We start from the raw sequence: 20,842 nt of genomic DNA, 5'->3' as shown, positions 1-20,842 counted from the left end.
AGATCAGTGAAGTCTCTTGATAAGGGAGAATTCACAGGTCGGTAGATATAATATGCGGAATTCAAAATGAAGCAAGCCATTCTACATTAGAAGCAGCACCATACATTTACTACAGAGAATTACTACTGAATTATAAGAACCACTTACCATCTGCCTGGCAGGGGGTGGCAATTGTGGTCTGGCGTGGCCGAGCCACGGTGGTTTTCTAGTCCCTCTGTGAAAGGGGGAGAATGTCTCTTCCTCCTCCACGGGCTGCTGGGGCTTGCCTGCAGTTGCAGACAATTATGGGTGACTGGGGGCGTGGTTTAGGGAGCAGACCAGAGGGAATACTTCATTTCCCTGGATCCAGACAAATTGGGCCAGTCTGGGTTTTTTGACTACCTCATAGCAATTGTCACAACTCGTTGGCATATAAAGCATTGGGTTGGATCATCAGTCAAGGTGGAGTGGGTGGGTGCGTGTTGAGAGCCCCACACACAACTTCAAGGAATTGGGTCCAGGGCAAGGTGCTTCTGCCTAGATACTCAGGTGGGGGCTGATGGGGCATAGTACTCTCAAAAAATTGTATTCTTGGAGGGGGTCACCCCAATATGATGTACATTATGGGGCAATCCTTAACCCAAGACTGACCTGCCAAACCTTCAACCATCAGACATGCTGGATGATTCAGGAATCAGGATATACACCCAATGCGTATTCCAAAATCTACTGACATCTGTAATCAATGATCCCAAGATGTTTGTCCTGCGATTATTGCCTGTTCTCATGTCTTGGCCCCCATGGTCTCAGTGCCCCCTAGGCCTGTGATGAACTACTCTGCATGAAGATACTGTAGATTAAGGCCCAAGAATTTGGTACACATTAACAAACAAAATAGCCTTTAATCGTGTAAAGCAGCCTATTGCAATACTATTCATTGTATAAAAAGAAGCTTGTCTTAAAGAGGTTCCCAATTTATGTATTTGCAACTATGCTTATTTATTACATTAATATCCTGGTTCCCCTCCCTACTGAGCTCAATGAAGTGAACATGGGGTTCCAAGTCAGTCTGCCGTCCAGGCACCTACCAGGCAAAGAGCTGCTTACCTTCAGCAAGACTGCCACATCGTATGTTTTCTAGTTTCAGATAAGCAAACGGGCTCAACGTATATTACTGACAAAAATTGGACTGGCCCTGGACTAGCCAGATAAACTAAAATGTACAGTGATTTTTCCACATAGTCCCAACTTTATATCTAACACCCTTCTAGTTTTTATCATCACCTCATTATTTCCATTCTTCGTTCAGATTGTCATGGCGACTAGAAAATAGCAGCTTTTTTGTGTTACAAATCCCTGCACTCCCCTGAGGGGCTGGATTACTGCATCATAATACCAGTATCTGTTAGTTAATACCACAGACTTCACCCAACTTCAAAGCAAAGATGTTAAAGTCTCATTTTCCACTACAAGGCAGGTGCATTTTTATTACTTCTTTTTTCAAAATTGCTATGACTTCACATGTGGATAATCCGCCAGCAGCCATTACTGAAAGCTGGGCTGTAATTGTTATGGAACATGCAACGTCTGAAGCACTAAAGTAACACTACCACAGCCTTCTAACAATTGACTGGAACCAAGTGTTGCATCATTAAAGCTGAATTACAACTCAACCGTGCTGTGTTTTCCATGTGTGCTTTGTTAAACAATGGTACAAAACGGCTATAATTTATAGAACCCTAATTTACTCAAAACTCACGTAGGGCAAGAACAGCCTGACAGTAACTGCTGGCTCTAATTTAGCCCAAAGTGTCATGAATCATAATGAAAAGTCTGTTTTGTTTTGGTTTTTTGGTGTTTTTTTAAATGGAGATGGAAATATAGTTGCTTTTACATTTAAACAGCCTGTCAAAAAGGGTAGACTCTGCATTTGTAAAACAGATTTGAAAATGCTTGGGGGAAGATAAGTAAACTAGCAAAAACCATCCCTTTCTTAATTGATTTCTTAAGGAAATTTTTCCATTTACATCTGGTTTAGTCTGAGGATTGCTGGTTTGATGAGAAGTGATTTGATGCCTATTGCCTTTACCTATATGATGATTTTCTACAAAAGATTGAGAGGTAAGATGTGTTTTATGGTATTGTAGATGCCTTTTGTCATAGTGTTGTAATGATAATAATAATTATGATAATGATAATCATAATCATAATAAACTATAGTTGATTAGTAATGATACAGTGCTATTTAAAACACCAGTAAAATATAACAAGATAAATAGTCTGTTCAATTTACAGCCTTTCACCACAGTGTACTCCAGCTGGAAATATTTCACCATCACACTGGTATGCAAAGGGGTGGGGGGAGAGTTTAGCAAGCTCTGCAATCTTTCGGCTTAGTTCCGGAAATTTTGCAGTGCCCAGATTCCACTGGAAAGTATTTGGTCACTCAAATGTTGCCTTGGACAGAAACTTGTCTCCTGGAATAGAAATCACACTAAAACTGCCAGCATCCTTGCGCAGACAGGCTCTGAGAATATATATTAGGCAAGACCTCTGCCAAATCACTTGCATCTCAGGCCAACAGTACCTTTCAAATAGACTTTGAATGCCAGCCGCCAAGCAAGAATTCATTATACCATGAATAGTTAAATATTATTTTAGCTTCCACATCTGCAGTTTTAAGGTTATACAGTAGCAATTCATTTACACTCTGCATTATACCTGTCCACAGGTTTAGGCACAGTGGCCAATCACAATATTCACACTTCTCACTGGTAGCTTAACAACCTTCTTTTCTTTACTTAAAATAGATGGCTACACTGAATGCAAGAATTTCCAAAATATTTTTTACTAATCCACAGAGAAACCGCTACAGCTATTTTAATGGGTCCACATCATAGGAAAAACATTATAATAAATGTTTAAAATAACCCAATGCATCTGGTGGTGCTTCAATGTCTAATAAGTAGCTAATAAATTAACTTTTTTAATAAAAAAACTAGCTTATCCAGATTAAATCAACTTGTATTATTTTGCATATATCTGCATGCAAATGCAAAAAAGTCTGAAATTCCCTGTATTATGAACTTTCATAAATACAAATAAAAAACAAGCTACATTACAAATTCTATTGGGCTGTTACAGCCATGGAGAATGCAGATCTGAGGGAAATAAAATGCAAAGCATTATTTTATTAAATTTCTGTTGGTGTCCAATAGGCAATCATTATAGTAGCCTATAACATACATCCTAGTCTGCAGCACTATTAGAAAAATAATTATTGACTCTTATTGACTCTTATTTACTAAGGGTTAATGCACCCAATACCTTTCCATTCAGGTTTGGTTGACTATGAAGATACCACAAGGATAAACTAGCCCAATCTAGTAGGAATTATTTGCCCAAACTGAGGCTCAAACCCATGGCTCTGAGATTACGAGTGTCACACTCTACCAACTGAGCTAGGCGAGTTTGTCACTTATCCCCATATCTAACAACTCTATAGTCTTGATAGCTATACAGTATTATTACCTCAAAACGAATATACCTCTAAAGGAGAGATTGCAGTTATGTCCTCCTTGGGAACATCCCAGAAAAGGGCAACCAAAGCAATCAAGGCGATGGAGAAACTACAAGGAAAGGTTACAAAACCTGGGGCTTTTTGGTTCAGATAAAAGGTGAGTAAGAGTATGATAGAAGGTTATGACAGAAGGCATAAGTGAGAATTTGTAATTTTTTTAGAGAACTAAGTTGCAAACAAAATAGGCATTTTTAAAGGGATTGGTTAGTAAGATGAACTTGGTTTCCTTTATTATGATTTGCCTTGATGTCCATTTCTACTCTTGCGTTCTTTCCATGCCTGACTTAAAGTTAAAGGTAAAAGGGACCCCTGACCATTAGGTCCCGTCGTGACCGACTCTGGGGTTGCGACACTCATCTCACTCTATTGGCCGAGGGAGCCGGTGTACAGCTTCCAGGGCATGTGTCCAGCATGACAAAGCCGCTTCTGGCGATCCAGAGCAGCAGATGGAAACATCGTTTACCTTCCCGCTGTAGCGGTACCTATTTATCTACTTGCACTTTGTCATGCTTTCGAACTGCTAGGTTGGCAGGATCAGGGGCCGAGCAATGGGAGCTCACCCTGACTTAACAGTGATTTAAAATGTCTTTGGATAATATTTTTAGTTTTTCAGGATGTTCCCCCCCCCCCCAACGGACAATTTTGTGTTCTTCATTACTAAGGTAGGATGTTTTCGCTGGGGGAAAACAGAATTAAAGTAACCAGATTTCCCTATTTTAAAATATGTACAACCTCTATTTTTCCTATCCAATACACATGTACACCCTCCCACATACTACAGAGCAAGAATACTTAAAAGTCTGGATTGTTTTAATAGCATGAGTTGAATACCACACATAAGATGAAATCGTAAGGGAGATGTCATACCTGGGAAATTACAGTATGTGAAAAGTTATATGTGCAAAATGATATAATTACACTTGATGGCAGTAATAGCACATACTGGAGGATATTAATAGCTCTTGAAAGCCTCACAAATGATGAATCTTTTAGTCAAGAAGTAATAGGATGAAGAAGAGGCATAAGTTATCTATTTCATGGGATCTGCATAAAGAAAGGAGTCGTGCCACAATTTATACTTAGGGATCAACTTAAAGGAGGGAAGCAATAAAACTTTCTGTTTAGATATAATGGTCTTAAGGTCTCAAAAACTATTAGAATGCTGAATTAAAACTTCTTAGTGGTGCTAGTAAAATAAACATTTTTTTAATAAAAAAAGTTTAAGGAACCAAAATTTAAAAAAAACAGCTTGGAACCAACATTCTAGGAAAGTGTTCTAAAGCAGAAAAGAGGGGGAAAGCAGGTATCATGAAATTAAAGCCAAAATTATTATCTTTTTATTTTTTCTTGTTATATTTGTCCGTTTTGTAAATTTTTGCTTTGGTGGGTTTTCCGCCATTTATATTGTTAATGTTATTTGACTGAAATTTTATGAATTTCATTATTGCTATTGTTCTTATATGTTTTTGTTATTATTTCCTACTTTTCTGTATTTTTTGTGTTCGTATTTTGTAATATTTTAAAGAATCTAAATAAAGATTAATAATAATAATAATAACAATAATAATAATAATAATATTCAGGTTCCCACTGATTCAGCAACGACATTTTACATTTTTTATATTACAAACCTTAATTTGTAATGAGCACATTAGATCTGATTAAGGTTTGTTTCACAACCCTCTATGATCCAGAACTACACTCTATGGTCCAGTTCACATTTGTAAAGCCATCACAAGGCAAGTGTGAATACTCTCAACCAAGCATCCCTATGTGGTGATAGGTGGTACTTTCTACATCATGATAACAGACAAGGTGACTGAAATGATAGATTCTACCTGTCATCACATGGAGAAGCACCTATAATAGTCACCATATGAAGCTGATGAGTTAAAATAACCTGTTACTCTACCACAGGCATCCCCAAACTTCGGCCCTCCAGATGTTTTGGACTACAATTCCCATCTTCCCTGACCACTGGTCCTGTTAGCTAGGGATCATGGGAGTTGTAGGCCAAAACATCTGGAGGGCCGCAGTTTGGGGATGCCTGCTCTACCACATCAATAGTACAATGGAACTGGACCTACAGACCATCTTTTTCCAGGGCATTTGCAAGTCAGAATGATAGGATGCTAACAGGAATATGCGATGGAACATTCAGCCCAGCCCCACTGATACACATAGTTGAGGGCAAACAGAAAGTTGGGACAATGTACTCACTGAAACACCAAAGGAAATACTGACCTTTAGGATCACAAATTCTCCTATGATCTCTGCCATGTATTTTTGGCCCCCTGCATTGCTGCCACTAGAGCATACAAATGGCCAGTACCTCCCTCCTCTTAACAAGCTGCCACAGAGGTGGCAAGAGTAAAGAGTAAAATGTATTGTTTCATTGCAGTCGTGCCTGGATCAAGATCTCTGCCACATGATACAACCACATCATGCTGGGTGATCCTGGCTGTTGCTGGGTATTAGCCTAGGATGCATGATAGTGCAGCAGTTAGTTCAACACTTCATATATATATATATATATATATATATATATATATATATATATACTGTGTGTGTGTGTGTGTGTGTGTGTGTGTGTGTGTGTGTGTGTATATATATATATATATATATATATATATATATATATATATATATATCTGCTAGTGCAGAAGTTTCTACAATCAAGCTAAGAACCCTGGATTCTCCTTTATTCAGCATGAACTTGAGAAACTGCTGGTCCCTATATCTTATTGTACAAAGCAAAACACATGCAATTAAAATAAGTATATATTATTCCCTGGACTACCCATACCTTCCTCTCCCTCTCCCCTCTCTCGCACACACATCCACCAGTTGCTTACCTGTGTCTATTTTAGATTATAAGACCCTTGGGTATGAACCTCCCATGCCTGTCATTTGTAATGGGTACCACAGTCATATGTAAAAATACAGTGAATTTAAGCTGCAGATAAAAATACCCAATCCTTTTCTCCACAGAAGGAAAAACTGCAGTTGAGAAGCATTGTCTTTTCTGTAGTGGTCCCCACAACAAAAAACCATCCCTGCTAGCCTTCTTGAATGAGCACCATATTTTTCTAGTTGTTGTTCAGATAGACCAGGCATCCCCAAACTGCGGCCCTTCAGATGTTTTGGCCTACAACTCCCATGATCCCTAGCTGACAGGACCAGTGGTCATGGATGATGGAAATTGTAGTCCAAAACATCTGGAGGGCAGAAGTTTGGGGGTGCCTGAGATAGACATTCGGTGAAACTTAACTAGCTTGCTTCAGTGATTTTTTATTATTATTATTTTAGAAAAACATTTTGTTTTCAGCTGGTAAGAAGGATAGAAGTTAAAACAATTATACAGAAGTTTGGTTCCATTCTATTTAAGACAGAAGGTGGCCACCCACCAGGGCAAATATAAAGCTCTTGCCTAATAAATGCAGTTGTTATCTGACAATCAGATCATATTTGCAGAATTTTCACTACTAGTTAAAAATGTTATGTGAAGTGTGGGTGTTAATTTTTCAGGACATGAAAGCACCACTTGAGCAAAGTCAAGATTGCATATTTTAAATAGATGAAAAATGTATTCCAAAATACAGATATAATTTCCTTTTTATTTTAGTAAATGCAAGCACAATAGAAGACAAAGGTAAATATAATCAAGATGATTAGTAACAGCTTCTATGAATTGTTACTTACTGTGGGCAAAATTCAACATTGCGCAAGTGGGCTTCCACCCAAGCAACAGAACTTCAACTTTCTGGTCCTTCCCCCTGCAGCCCCCAACACACACTGCAAAATCTGCTCCAGCAGGTTCCCTACCCTCCAGAGCAAATTTTGAGGGGATGAAGGGTTCTGCAGGAGGAGTACATGGACAGCATTGGATACAACCCTGTAAATATAACATGTTTAAAATATTTACATTTAATACATAGATTCTTGGATGGGAAAGGGTTACTTTCCGATTATATTTATCTGAGAAAGACTGTACTTTACACTTGTACACAAATGTGTATCACCGCTTATTATTGCCTCAACTTGTCAAATAGGAATGACATAAATACTGCCAGATGTTTCTTTTTCAGCAAGAACTGCAGAAAACATCATTTCCAGTTTCTTGCAGCCACAACACAGTCTTACAACCACAAGTTTCCAACAAACATTTTGTTTACTTTCCTGTGATGGAAGTAATGAAGTCTCATCTTCAACAATATGCTTGACAGTTTCAAACTTGACTTTTTTTTAGTGTCCCTCAACTAGTTATAAATATATAGTGATTGTAATTAAGCCCTGTAAAAAATTCTTCTCTTGATTTTACCACCTGAAACTGCAGCTGTTGGCTGACACTATCAAAGCCTCACAATTCCAAACTCACGTGCAAATCTCATCAAGGGCAGACATTTCTAATTGATTCCAGAAGTCTCTCTTTTGCTCAGATCGGGGGCAGGAGAAGAATAATGAGCAGCTTCCAAACAGTGGGCGCTGAGCTTCAGGCATGGAGATTTTAAAAGCTCTAACTTGGCTGCCCTGCCAGAAATGCAGAGCAATTTTACGGTCAATTGGCCAGAGCATCTGGAACCATACATCATCATCTTTAGTTGATGGTGGTGAAGCCAGCTCACACACCAGCTAAGGCTAAAGTCAGTAATGACTCTGTCACACCTAAGTGGAAACTAACTTAATCTACTGAATGTAAGGTTCAACTATGATTTCTTTTCTCCAAGGGGCATTATTACCCCCAGGGCTCTTGTCTTGTCAAGAAAGTCCATCTTACTAGTCCACAATGGCTGGATTTTCTCTTTAGCAAAGATAACAGAGAGAATTAATATTACAAGCTCAACTTGAATTTATTTAGATCTAGGTGTGCTGACAAGGCTTTTTATCATGAAGCTTCATGGGAGCTTCCTTCCTTCACTTCCTTCCTCCAACATCTTATACAGCATGGGAGTAGGCTTGGCTATGGAGTGGCTTGCAGTTCTTACATTTGACAGGAGAGCACAGCTGTACATCCCAACCAATACCCAGGGTATGAAAGTCTTTCCTACTACAGAGATGAGTAAGGCTACAGAATAGCATATATACACAGATGATACTAATATTTGAATGATAAAAATCATTACTGTCCAAGCTACACAATCAGCTTTCCTGTCTTGCAAATGATGTGTGGTCAAATGTATTTTTGAAGCGTTATCATACAAACCAACAAAATCAATCAGCAGGTTGAAAAAGATCAACATGTACCGTGAGCAATTATGACTCTATCGTATTGCATACAAATCTCGTAAGTAGTGTTATCTGTACACCATTTGAGTGCTTACTGCTAAAGCCAAAGCAAAATACAACTGCTGTATTCTGACAAGGCCTTTCTCTCCATCCTGCCACCTTTAGACACATTTGGTGAGGACACATTTGGTGGAACCCTCTTTCTTGGGAGGCCAGCCTGGGTCTCTCTCCGTTCTCCCTTTGTCATCAGGCAAAGGCTCCCCCCCCGCAACACCCAACAGGCATTTGGCTACTAACTGGCTGTTGTGGAAGTGTCTTCAGAGGGTGGGTTTGGTGCTTTTGTGTGCCTGTATGTGTGTGCTTTTAAATGGTTTAAAGTGTTTTCAATGCGGTTACTTACTTTTTTTAACCTTTGTATGTGTTGTGTTTTTAGTTGTAGCTGCTTTAAATTATGTTGTGAGCTGGCTTGAGCCTGCACCAGAAGAAAGGTGGGATATAAAATAAAATAAATAGGATCATATCTGGTTCATGGTGCTCACTACACTCTGTTATGCTTGCAAGCACTTTTTAAATATTGCAAACCTCTGAGGTCCAGAAACATATAAAGTTTATTCTTAAAATAAATATATGTACTATATGATAAATTACGTTGCCTTACCTCATATGTCATTGACAGAAGTGCAATGTAAGTTTTCAAGTAACCAAGTTTGTGCAGGACAAGGAAAGTGGAACAGCGGACAGATTCCAAGAAGGGAGCTTCAGGTCTAAAAATAAAGAACTGAAATTTGTAAGGTCTATTTTTAGTTCACCAGCTCAGGGTTTGGTTGGCATGTATCCTTGAAGTAAAGAAGAATTTCAATTACCCTTCTAAAACATCAATTGTGGGCCCAGTCACAGTGTCACCCTCCCCCAGGGTCAGTGTCATAATATACGATTAAAAACTCAGGCAAACAACAATGGCCCGAGTTAAAAATGGTCACAACTTTATTGATTACAAATGTAGGTGGAATTTTAGCTCAAGCATTGGGTGCATATGCATTCTAGCCTCCTGCTAGAGGATGTGCCAGGATTATGGCATTCCCAAGAAACTGATCTACTGATCTATGGCCGCTGCTGGAAGTCCTATGGCCTGTCTGCTCCACACTTGACTTCAGGACAAGGACAGCCACCGAGACCCCTTTTCAGGGTACCCTGAAAACACCACTGGATCAATACTGGGTGATGCACCACTTCACCCTATGCTTGAAGACTAGGATTCCACCCTATGCCTTTAACCACCAAAAGTCGTGACATTTTCCTAGGTGGAAGGTAAAACCTCTAGACTGGCCAATACAGGGAAATTCTTTCCTGGCTCTGAATACGACAACCAATTCCAACCACAGCAAGGTCAGGAGATATACGGGAAGCAAAATAAGGTTAAACTGTGAACAAAGAGAATAGAGTGCTGTTAAAGCTGGCTGGGAGTGGTTGGAGAGCCACACATTGGCTAGGCTGCACTAATGCACATTTTGTAAAGGAATTCTAAACCTCCACCATTGTCACATTTTTGTATTGTAAGAAACAATTTTGGCAATCCACGGTTTCTATAAATGGATTTCCACCCATGGAGCACTCCTCCTGGAGAAAAGGGCTAGGGAGATTATCTTCACTGACTTCTCTTTCAACCTGAAAAGCTGCTCCAAAGGGTTGGGGACACTAGAGTTCCCATAAGGAGAACAGGGAAAACTGGCAAAAACTTCCTCCCTTCCAGCAGGATCCTCTTTCTTTTCACTGAAGTGACACTCTGAATCCAACCCAAGAGGCTGCATTTGCAATATAAAACATACAGAAATGCACAATTACTTACCTTTGCTCTATAAGGAATCCAATGGAGGTTAGTGTCAGGATAATGTAGCCAACTCTCATGAGAATAGTTACCTGTGATAACGTCTGTTAAACCAACAAGCAGACAAATTACTCATTTAGGTTAACTCTCTGGAGGAATATTGAATTCTAAACTTACCAGTGAGGCAGTCTGAACTTTCACTCTCAATTATATTACTTTGTTACTGTCTGCTTTTAGAGTAGTTTGATACTTTGAATCTTACAACTAAAAATCGACTACAGATTCTCCATTCCCTCTTAATGTCATTATGTTTCAAGGCTGAAGGTTACAAAAATTTGATATTTTCTCCCAAATTGTTCTTCACACAATGTTAGCCTTGAAAATAACTCCTTCACCATTATTATTGTTTCCTCTCCTGAAATTATTTGAACCCTCAACGACCTGAACCAAAGAAGTAGACCTGTTTTCTAAATAAATACTGTATCACATATCTGCTCCCCGCCCCCTGCAAACTGTTAATAGCATTACATCTTTGTATTTTCCAATCTTGGCTCCCTAGAGAGCAGTGGCAACTGAAAACACTATCCTATAAAAAGGGGGGGAAAGAAAAACAGAAAAGAAAAATGAAGCCAGTTAGATAATTTATCACAGTTTCATGAACTCACATTTATGCCTTTGCTTCTTAACAATTCAATATATTGACCTAGAATCAGGGGAGCATAAATATCTGATTTCAATGGAACATTTGTTTAGATATATTCCATTCAATATAGATATAAAGATTCAGGACTTGAATTCTCAACAGAGATTAAGCAAATAGGGTAAGGTGACAGGGTTACTACTGGCTTAGGGCCCTGATGTATATATAGTGGCACATTTTTCTGCCTCCCCAGTCAGACTAGGAACAGCAGCAGCAACAGTTTGCCAGCAAATAATGGTATAAGGATTACATCAAGGAAGGGAACAGAGACACACACAATTCTTTTGTAATGCCCTGATGTTTTCAGACAGGACTGCTCAACTCATGACTTTGAGAACGACATTTACATTAATTGGAGAGGGCCACACCAAAAGGTTACCTACACAATGATATTTTCTTACATTTCAACTCATTTGGTTAACACCCCTGTAACCCCATAGAACGCTCTGTTCTCTACAGACCACCACACAGTGGTCTTCAACCTTAGATTAGCAAGCGTCATTGGAATGTTGAGCCAAGCTCTTTGCATCTCTCTTCTGTTCAGAACAGAAGGGAAAGTGGAAGCAGTGCATAGTTAAACTATGAGATTCGCTCCCACAGGAGGCGGTGATGACCACCAACCTAGATAGGCTTTAAAAGAGGAATAGGCAAAAACGTGGAGGGAAATGGTTATCAGTGGCTACCAGCTATGATGGCTATGCTCTGCCTCCACAGTTTGGGGCAGCAGTGCGACTGAATGTCAGTTGCTGGAAGGCACAGGAAGGGAGAGTGCATGAGGGTTTCCCACAAGCATCTGATTGGCCACTGTGAAAACAGGATGCTGGACTAGATGGGCCATTGGCGTGATCTAGCAGGCTCTTTTTAGGTTCTCATGTTAAGCAAGAAGAGCAAACAGCCTCTTGGGTTTTAGAGGTGCTGGTTTGCAGGAGCCACAGGAGGTACTGGCCCATCCATGGATGGCCACCACAGGTTTCACAGTTAGACTGTCCCCTCTCTCTTCTTTCTATAAAGCTCAGTGTATATTCTTCCATTTCTCTTTCTCTCTTTGCCTCTACCTAACCTCCTTTTTCTCTGTTCCCACATGCCATCAAATTTTCTGCACCCCCCATTTCTTACTCCCACTTTGTTTTGCCACAAGTCTTTTTACCATGTTTCCATTTTTCCTATACACCCTGCAGCACTCTCTCTGCGTGCTTATGTTTCAGTTTACTTTTTCCTCGCTCAGACTCAATCTCTGCTTCATTTCTGCTCCTCGCTTCCCATCAGCAGTTGGTGGCGTAGGGCAGAGCTGCAAATCCACCCTCATAACACCAGCATTGCTGCTGTTCAACTGGAGACTGCTGCTGTGCGGATGAACAAGAGGGGATGTCAGATTCGCTCTGCCAGTGCCTTGCCATCAACCCGGTCCTACGGTAGTAAACTGCAGCAACTCCAGTGCCAGAAAAGTGGCTCTGCCTCACCACACTCACTGCTCGTGCTTGCTATATATCTACTTCTTCCTGCTGACTTTAGTAGCAACAGCACCCAAGGCTTTTATTTCCCTAGAAATTCGCACAGTGATATCGTGCAATATGCTGCCTTTGATTTTTGTGCCACATCCAGTGCCATTCCACTAGAGGGCCCCCCAATCCTCGGTAAAAATCAGGAATCTTCACCTGTGGAAGTGCCACTTGTGCCGATTTCTCTGTTTCTAATTCTGCCACATGTAAAACGAAGGGGAAAGATATATGAAAACAAAAGCAGTTGCTTTTGATATTATTTTTAAGGAGGAAAAGCACGGGATAACCAATCTATTGACCAAGGGTGATTCCACCCGAAACTTAAATACATTTACCTTAAAAAATAAAAATAAAAGAAGAAGCATAAACTGCAATGGAAGAGTCCTATAATGTTAGTCTTCATAGTAGAGCCTGAGATTTCTAATTCAGACTGCAGGGCTCAATAGTAGATGGAAATGCATGAAGCTGTACTAGGAGCTTTTTGAGCTCAATAAAAAGTTTTCCTGAAAGAATACCACAGCCTTCACAGTGATCCCTTCCCCTCAAAGGCATCTGAGGGAAGGATGCTGTTGGACAGGATTCTCAAATTTAATAGCAGTGAGAAGTCCTTTTGTCCATGTTTGGAGAACACATCAAACCACAAGATCCAGGCTATTTCTGAGTGGGTTTTGTTTTACTGAAGAGTCAAAAGGCACCCCCAGGGATTTTTAACCAAAAGTTTTAACTCCTTTTAAACCTAGAAAACAGATTCACTGCCTTTAAAAAAAACCAAAACACAATCTAACCAGTTTCTTCCCAGGACAAACTATCAAACCGCAGATTTACTGCTTCACTTCAAGATAGAAAAATGAGGGAAATTTAATGTAACAGTACTTCACATTGTTGTTTTTGTTGTTTTTTGTTTTTTGTTGTTTTCTCAAAAAGCATTTTGGCCAGTAGGCAAACCTCCCCAATAACTCATCATTTTGTATAAAAATAAAAAAGAGAAATGTGTTCAAGTTAAATCTCAATGTATAGCTTTTTCCCATGAAGCAAAAAAGATTGTGTGAGATATTTTAAGCTCAATTTTGGGAGGTGCTGCCAAGTTGTTTTTAATGCAATTTCATAATTTCTTGCATTACTTTTGTGGTTTTTACATGGGTAGCACTGTGGTCTAAACCACAGAGCCTAGGGCTTGCTAATCAGGAGGTTCCCAGTTCAAATCCCCGCGACAGGGTGAGCTCCAGTTGTTCTGTCCCAGCTCCTGCCAACCTAGCAGCAGGAAGGTAAACAGTGTTTCCGTGCACTGCTCTGGTTTGCCAGAAGCTGGCCATAGTCATGCTGGCCTGGCCACATGACCTGGAAGCTGTCTGTGGAAAAATGCCGGCTCCCTTGGCATATAGAGCGAGATGAGCACCGCAACCCCAGAGTCGTCCGCGACTGGACCCAACGGTCAGGGGTACGTTTACCTTTACCTATTGCTGTAAGGAACCATGTGGTCCTTTGGAAGGGCAGGTTACAACATAAAAAAAATACATTTTCTAGAGAAACTATCTACTTGTTTAAAACATAGAATGAAAGAGTACTGTGCTCAGCGCTCGCTCCCCCCGCCCCCCAGCCATTCTTGTCTTGCCTCTTTCTCCCCAATGGCTTATTTCATTTAGGAGTGCTGAATACAGCTAAAGAATGTGCTAGAACTGGCTCTGGACTTTAGTGGACTCTGGTTGCAGCCAGCCAATTTCAAAGCCAATATAATCACCTCCCTATGTAAAACTGAAATCCTGTGGCTAGTAAATTACCATGCAAACTCCCATTTAATGAAAGCAGAGTTACTCTGACCTGCAACCTAAGCAACAACGTTCTGGTTTAAAATAAAACAGATATGAAAACGTCCTGAGAAAAGAAAGGTACAGCAGCCCTGTGGAGTGGCTTGGTGACACATGGAGGGAGAGATAGAGATCATACTCACTGTCCCCACTCCCAGGCTCCATGTGTTTATCTGAACAGCACCTACACATCTGAACAGCAACTGATTTAAAGATACAGTACTATATTATCTCTCACTGGTGACCCATAAACCATGTTGTTTCCAGACACAGGGTGAGTAAATCCCATTGATAAATTGTTATTACTGTAAATAGCATTTAGAGTTTTTAATATACATTGAAATACTATGCAAATATGAAACCTCTCTTTTTCTCAGTAACAACACTGGAATGATACACTTTGTTGGCTTAAATAAATAATAATGAATGTTTCAGCTGCTAACCCTAACAGGGTGATTTGTGAGGATGTGTCATCCTTATTTATCCCATTACGATGCAAGAGGAGATTGACACTGGGAAATAGTGCAAGATCTGAATCAGGGACATTTTGGCTCACAGCTCATACTCTTAAGTCAATATACTAATTGAAATCTTAAGTATAAAGATGTGTAATGTGAAGCCCACTCCACTTCCCGTTGGGGTGGGGTTGCAGTGGACCACATGACCACCCACTCCCCTCCGGGGGGCGGGGACGTTGTGGTGGGTAGGCATTGGGTGACCTTCTGATGGGGGAGGGGAGGCCTGGCCATCGCCTGCCCCTCTATGCTTAGGTGTATTCCGTTAAAGGAATCCGGGGGTGTGGATCTTGTCCAAAGCCCGGGGCGGGGCTATGGCCATGCCACAACCCTTCCGGGAACCAAGGGGGGAGCTTGAGTTGGTTTGCATCGACGGGGCTCCTCCTATCAGTGGTTTACCCTACCAGACTTCCTGCACACAGGGGTCAGATATAGCCTGGTCTACTCAATGCCTAAGCCAGTACTCCTCACATTCTGTAACCAATAAAGTTGTGGCCTAAATTTGTCCAATAACATTAACCTTATATCACGTGTCGTAGTGTTTTTATTCCTCCCTGAGGGGGTGGTTGTGGGGTCTAAACACGCAATAGCTCATACAGACAATTTTTCAACTACAATATGTTTGCACATATATTCAGTCATGGGAGTCATTTGTAGATATTATCAAGTGTTTGCAAATTAAAGATATGTGAACACCTGACATCTTACACAATGTGCCCTGAAGACTGAATAGGCCAAGTGCTGTTGGGAGGGAAAAAGTTCAAGAAACGAGAAGCATGATATGGAGAAGGGGTGACAGTTAGATAGAGCAAGGAGATCTAGAAGTCAGGAGCAGCAGGAATAGCCTGTGCATTTCTAGTTAATATCAAAGCAAAATACATGGTAGATGTATATAAATTTTAAACATTGTGTTATATAAATGTGCATCTATAACGTATAGTTTTCTATTTACAATCTAATCATACAGGAGACACACACTAGAGTTGTTCCTGTATTTACGTTCCGCTTTTATATTTGAAATGTACAAACCGCAAAGTGGAACTTGGCAGTTGTTGTGTTAATTTTCTAGGTGCTGCGCCAATAAAATAAAATAAATAAAATAAACAACTTAGATCACTAATCTAAGCGTTTGCAAGTTGCAGTGGGAAAGGAATGTGACTGTTACACTTTAATGGCAGTGTAAGAATCCTCTCTCTCCAATCCAAACAAAATACACATGAAGCATGAACATATAAAATAAACGAGAATTTATATACTGCAGTATTTGTATTTAACCAGGGGAAGGGGATGATCTCTGGAACCACAGCAGGATCCCCAGTTATAAATTAGGCACAGCTTTTGAAGTGTGATTATTGACAGAAACTGAACAAAAAGTGGGATTTTTGTTGTGTCGAAAAGGGAGAAAGCTTTCAAATTTACATACTAATTCAAATAAACTTTAAACTACTGTATTCTGTGATTTTAAAGCAAAAGTACTTCTCTCATAAATATGATATCCCAGAGCATCAGCAGTTCCCTTTTCATGAGTGGTAGTTATGTTTACATCACTGCTTGGCAAAAACATTTCTTTTTCACCAGGCTCTTAATTATCTGTGGCCTCAAGTGAGTGGAATGTTTTAAATCATAGAATCATAGAGTTGGAAGAGATCACAAGGGCCATCCAGTCCAACCCCCTGCCAAGCAGGAAACACCATCAAAGCATTCCTGACAGATGGATGTCAAGCCTCTGCTTAAAGACCTCCAAAGAAGGAGACTCCACCACACTCCTTGGCAGCAAATTCCACTGTTGAACAGCTCTTACTGTCAGGAAGTTCTTCCTAATGTTTAGGTGGAATCTTCTTTCTTGTAGCTTGAATCCATTGCTCCGTGTCCACTTCTCTGGAGAAAAACAACCTTTCACCCTCTTCCATATGACATCATTTTATATATTTGAACATAGCTATCATATCACCCCTTAATCTTCTCTTCTCCAGGCTAAACATACCCAGCTCCCTAAGCCATTCCTCATAAGGCCTTTGACCATTTTGGTTGCCCTCCTCTGGACACGTTCCAGCTTGTCAGTATCCTTCTTGAACTGTGGTGCCCAGAACTGGACACAGTATTCCCGGTGAGGCCTGACCAGAGTGGAATACAGTGGTACTATTACTTCCCTTGATCTAGATGCTATACTCCTATTGATGCATATTCCTATTGAATCGTAACTTTAAAAAATGGGCTTGTCTTTTTATGTGCATTTCAAGGTTTGCCTTTGACTATTCATATAGTGCACATCACTTTGAATTACCATAGTAAAAAAAGGAGATCAATAAATGTTATAAATCAGGAAAGTAATAATAATGTTCTAAACTCTTGCAGCTTCCTTAACATACTCGATGGGATCCAGACAGCATGTGGGTATTTCCTCTGAAGGAAGCTTCTGTGGATCCAGGCTACTGTATATAGAAATGCAGGAAGTTGCTTGATACTAGTCGACTTTATCCAGTACCGCTGATACTACCTGGCAGCTGCTTTCAGGATTCTAGGCAGAGCTCTCTCAAAGGCCTACCTGGAGAAGCCACAGATTGACCCTGGAACATTTCAGTTGCACAGCATGTGCTTTACCACTGACCTATAGCCCACACACATTTAAATTTGGTAGAGTATTCATACAAAAATTAAATCCAGGTTTTAAAATACATTTGCATACAAATTGCTAGTTTGAAAAAAAAATGGACTGGTATCAAGAAATGGGACAAGGAAATATAAAAGATTTGGAGCAGATGTGTTTAAATCCAAAGGCTTCTATGTGGAAGGAAACTAAAGACAGGAAGTCAGGCAAAAGGGTAAGTTGTATTATCCCAGTGTTGTGGAAAATATGAGCCAAATGTAAAAATCACTTAGGCCTGCCACAATTCCCAATGGCCTCAGTATTATTTGATCTTCAAATTAATAAAAATGGTGGGTTTTTTTAAAATGATGTTCGTCAACTGGCAGCAAGCAGGGTTAACTAAATATATTGACTAGCTTGAGGACAACCATGTTAAACAACTTGCCCTTATGATGAAAACATTCTTTTTCATATTTGAGTATTTCCAGTTAAGGGATTTTAAAAATAACTGGCTTAAACTTCAAAGGGATGCATTAATAACATGATTTTCTGAAATACTAATATAGGCAAAAAGAGTAAAGGTTGTCAAAAAAGCTGTCTCTTATACAATTTTATTTTATGGTGAAGGAGAAATGAGACCCTAGCTATACTCAAAGATGGAAAGAAATGATAGAATGACAAATTCCAAAGACTAAATGCAAATAAAGAATTCATAGAATTGCTGAGTTGGGTGGGACCTCAAGGGTCATTTACTCCACCCCCCTGCAATGAAGGGATTTCAACTCTTCTTCTTCTTCTTCTTCTTCTTCTTCTTCTTCTTCTTCTTCTTCTTCTTCTTCTTCTTCTTCTTCTTCTTCTTCTTCTTCTGTGATCACTCATAGCCGAGTAAGATTGTCTTCCATAAACACGGTTTTAACAATGAGTCCGTAAGTGACTGTGGAGGCCAATTCTGGATACATACATACTTCCACAGTTGGGACATTGGTTCCCAGGCGGGAGTTGATCACAGTGTGAATTTGCCAAGCATGCCTTCCTCTTAGCACGTTTCTCCCTTGCGTTCTGAGTTCGAGTGTCTTCAAAGTCCATGACACCTTTGGTAAAGGCTGTTCTCCAACTGGAGCTCTCACAGGCCAGTGTTTCCCAGTTTCTGGTGTTTATACTACATTTTTTTAAAGATTTGCCTTGAGACAGTCTTTAAACCTCTTTTGTTGACCACCAGCATTATGCTTTCCAATTTAAGTTCGGAATAGAGTAGATGCTTTGGAAGACGATCATCAGGCATCCACACAACATGACCAGTCCAAAGAAATTGATGTTGAAGAATCATTGCTTTAACACTGGTGACCTTTGCTTCATCCAGTACACTGATATTAGTTCACCTGTCTTCCCAAGTGATGTGCATGATTTTTCAGAGACACCGTTGATGGAATCCTTCAAGAAGTTGGAGATGGCATTTTTAAGTGGCCCATGTTTCACAAGCATACAGTAAGGTTGGTAGTACAACAGCTTTGTAAACAAGCATTTTATTTTCCCTGTGAAAGTCCCAGTCCTCAAACACTCTGCACTTCAATCGGAAGAAAGCCCTACTCACAGAGCTCGGGCGATGCTGGATTTCGGCATCAGTGTTGACCCTTGTGGAAAGATAACTGCCTAGGTAGGAGAAGTGATCGACATTTTCCAACGTTACACCACTGAGTTGGATTTGTGGTGCTGCAGAGGGGTTATTTTGTACTTATTGGTGCAGCAATTTGGTTTTTTGGATGTTGAGCGACAGGCCAAGCTTTTTGTAAGCTTCTACGAAGATATTTAGAATGGTTTGGAGGTCATCCTCTGAGCATGCACACACTGTGTTGTCATCAGCATACTGACGCTCTATGATGGAAGTTACGGTAACCTTACTCTTTGCTTTCCGCCTGCTCAGATTGAAGATTTTGGGATTCAGGAAGGGTCACCTTGGATATCGTTAAGAGACAGTTTGTTAAGATCCTTGCAAGATTTTGCCAGCCGCAGCTAATAGAGAGATGTTTCAATAGTTTCTGCAATCAGTTCTGTCACCTTTTTAAAAGAGATTTATAATTTTGGCATTCCTAAAGTCTGCTGGGACCACTTCTCATTAAATTCCACCCACTTTGAAGATTTCAGCAGGTATCCCATCAGGTCCACTGGCTTTGTTATTTTTCATTTGGTTAATAGCTGTACACAATTCTCCCAGATTTGGAGATACTGCAAGCTCATCTCTAACTTGTTTTTGTGGAATTCGTGAAAGGACCTCAGCAGCTACGGGGGAGTTGCGGTTAAGGAGATGTTGGTAGTGTTCTTTCCAGCGCAGTGCAATAGTTTCTTCATCTTTTAGATGTGTGGTACTATCTGCTGAGCGTAGGGGGCATATGCCACGATTTATTGGCCCATAGATGGTCTTTGTGGCTTTAAAGAAACTCTGTGCATCATGAGTGTCAGCTATGTGCTGGATCTCTTGAGCTTTATTTATCCATCAGGTGTTTTTTAGTTCTCTGGTTCTTCTAGCGTTGGCATAGGTTTTTTTTCTTAGTGGCACAGTTTCGATCTCTTTGCCAGATCTGAAAGGCCTTCCTTTTCTTGTCAATCATGTGTTTAATCTCACTGTCATTCTCTTCAAACCAATCCTGGTGTTTCTTGGTTTGGTATCCAATAGTTTGTTCACAGGCTGCAATAATGGATGTTTTTAGCTTGGTCCAGTGTTCCTCGATGTTATCAGGAAATTCTGAAAACAGATGGTCCTTAAGAGTCATTTAGAAGCAATCCCACTTAATGGGATCTTGAAGAGCTTGAGTGCTCATTTTGCGCCTTGGTTTCCTTCCTTGAAGCCTGCGTTGAGGTATAATCTTGATAGCCATCGTGGAGTGTATTAGTTGGTGATCTGTCCAGTAGTCGTCAGCGCTTGTCATAGCTCTGGTAAGGAGCACATCACATCGATCTTTAGCAGGGACAATAACATAGTCTAAGAGGTGACGGTGGTTTGACCGAGGATGCCTCCATGAAGTTTTAAATTTATTTTTCTGTCGAAAGAGTGTGTTGGTACCATAATAACAAGGTTGTGCGGTGCACATACCGTCAAAAGTAAGATTCTGTTCTGGTTGCTGTTGCCAA

General features: G+C 40.2%; 1 protein-coding gene across 2 annotated transcripts in view; it reads right to left on the bottom strand.

The window, feature by feature from the left end:
• AGMO (alkylglycerol monooxygenase) overlaps nucleotides 1-20,842 on the bottom strand; it is a 121,928-nt gene that overhangs the window by 39,871 nt on the left and 61,215 nt on the right. The window contains exons 11-12 of one of the 2 annotated variants that reach the window (XM_035130284.3): nucleotides 10,632-10,714; nucleotides 9,444-9,549 (exon numbers count right to left, since the gene is read on the bottom strand). In XM_035130284.3, the coding sequence (XP_034986175.2) occupies nucleotides 9,444-9,549; nucleotides 10,632-10,714 (189 nt within the window). Of the gene's footprint in view, nucleotides 1-9,200; nucleotides 9,550-10,631; nucleotides 10,715-20,842 lie in introns of those variants that run through there. The other variant, XM_035130283.3, reaches the window with a different exon arrangement.

Source organism: Zootoca vivipara, chromosome 11 (assembly GCF_965207765.1).
Source record: "Zootoca vivipara chromosome 11, rZooViv2.hap1.1, whole genome shotgun sequence".
NCBI classification, from domain to species: domain Eukaryota; kingdom Metazoa; phylum Chordata; class Lepidosauria; order Squamata; family Lacertidae; genus Zootoca; species Zootoca vivipara.
Note: the sequence above shows the minus strand (reverse complement) of the source record. Positions and strands in the feature narration are given on the sequence as shown.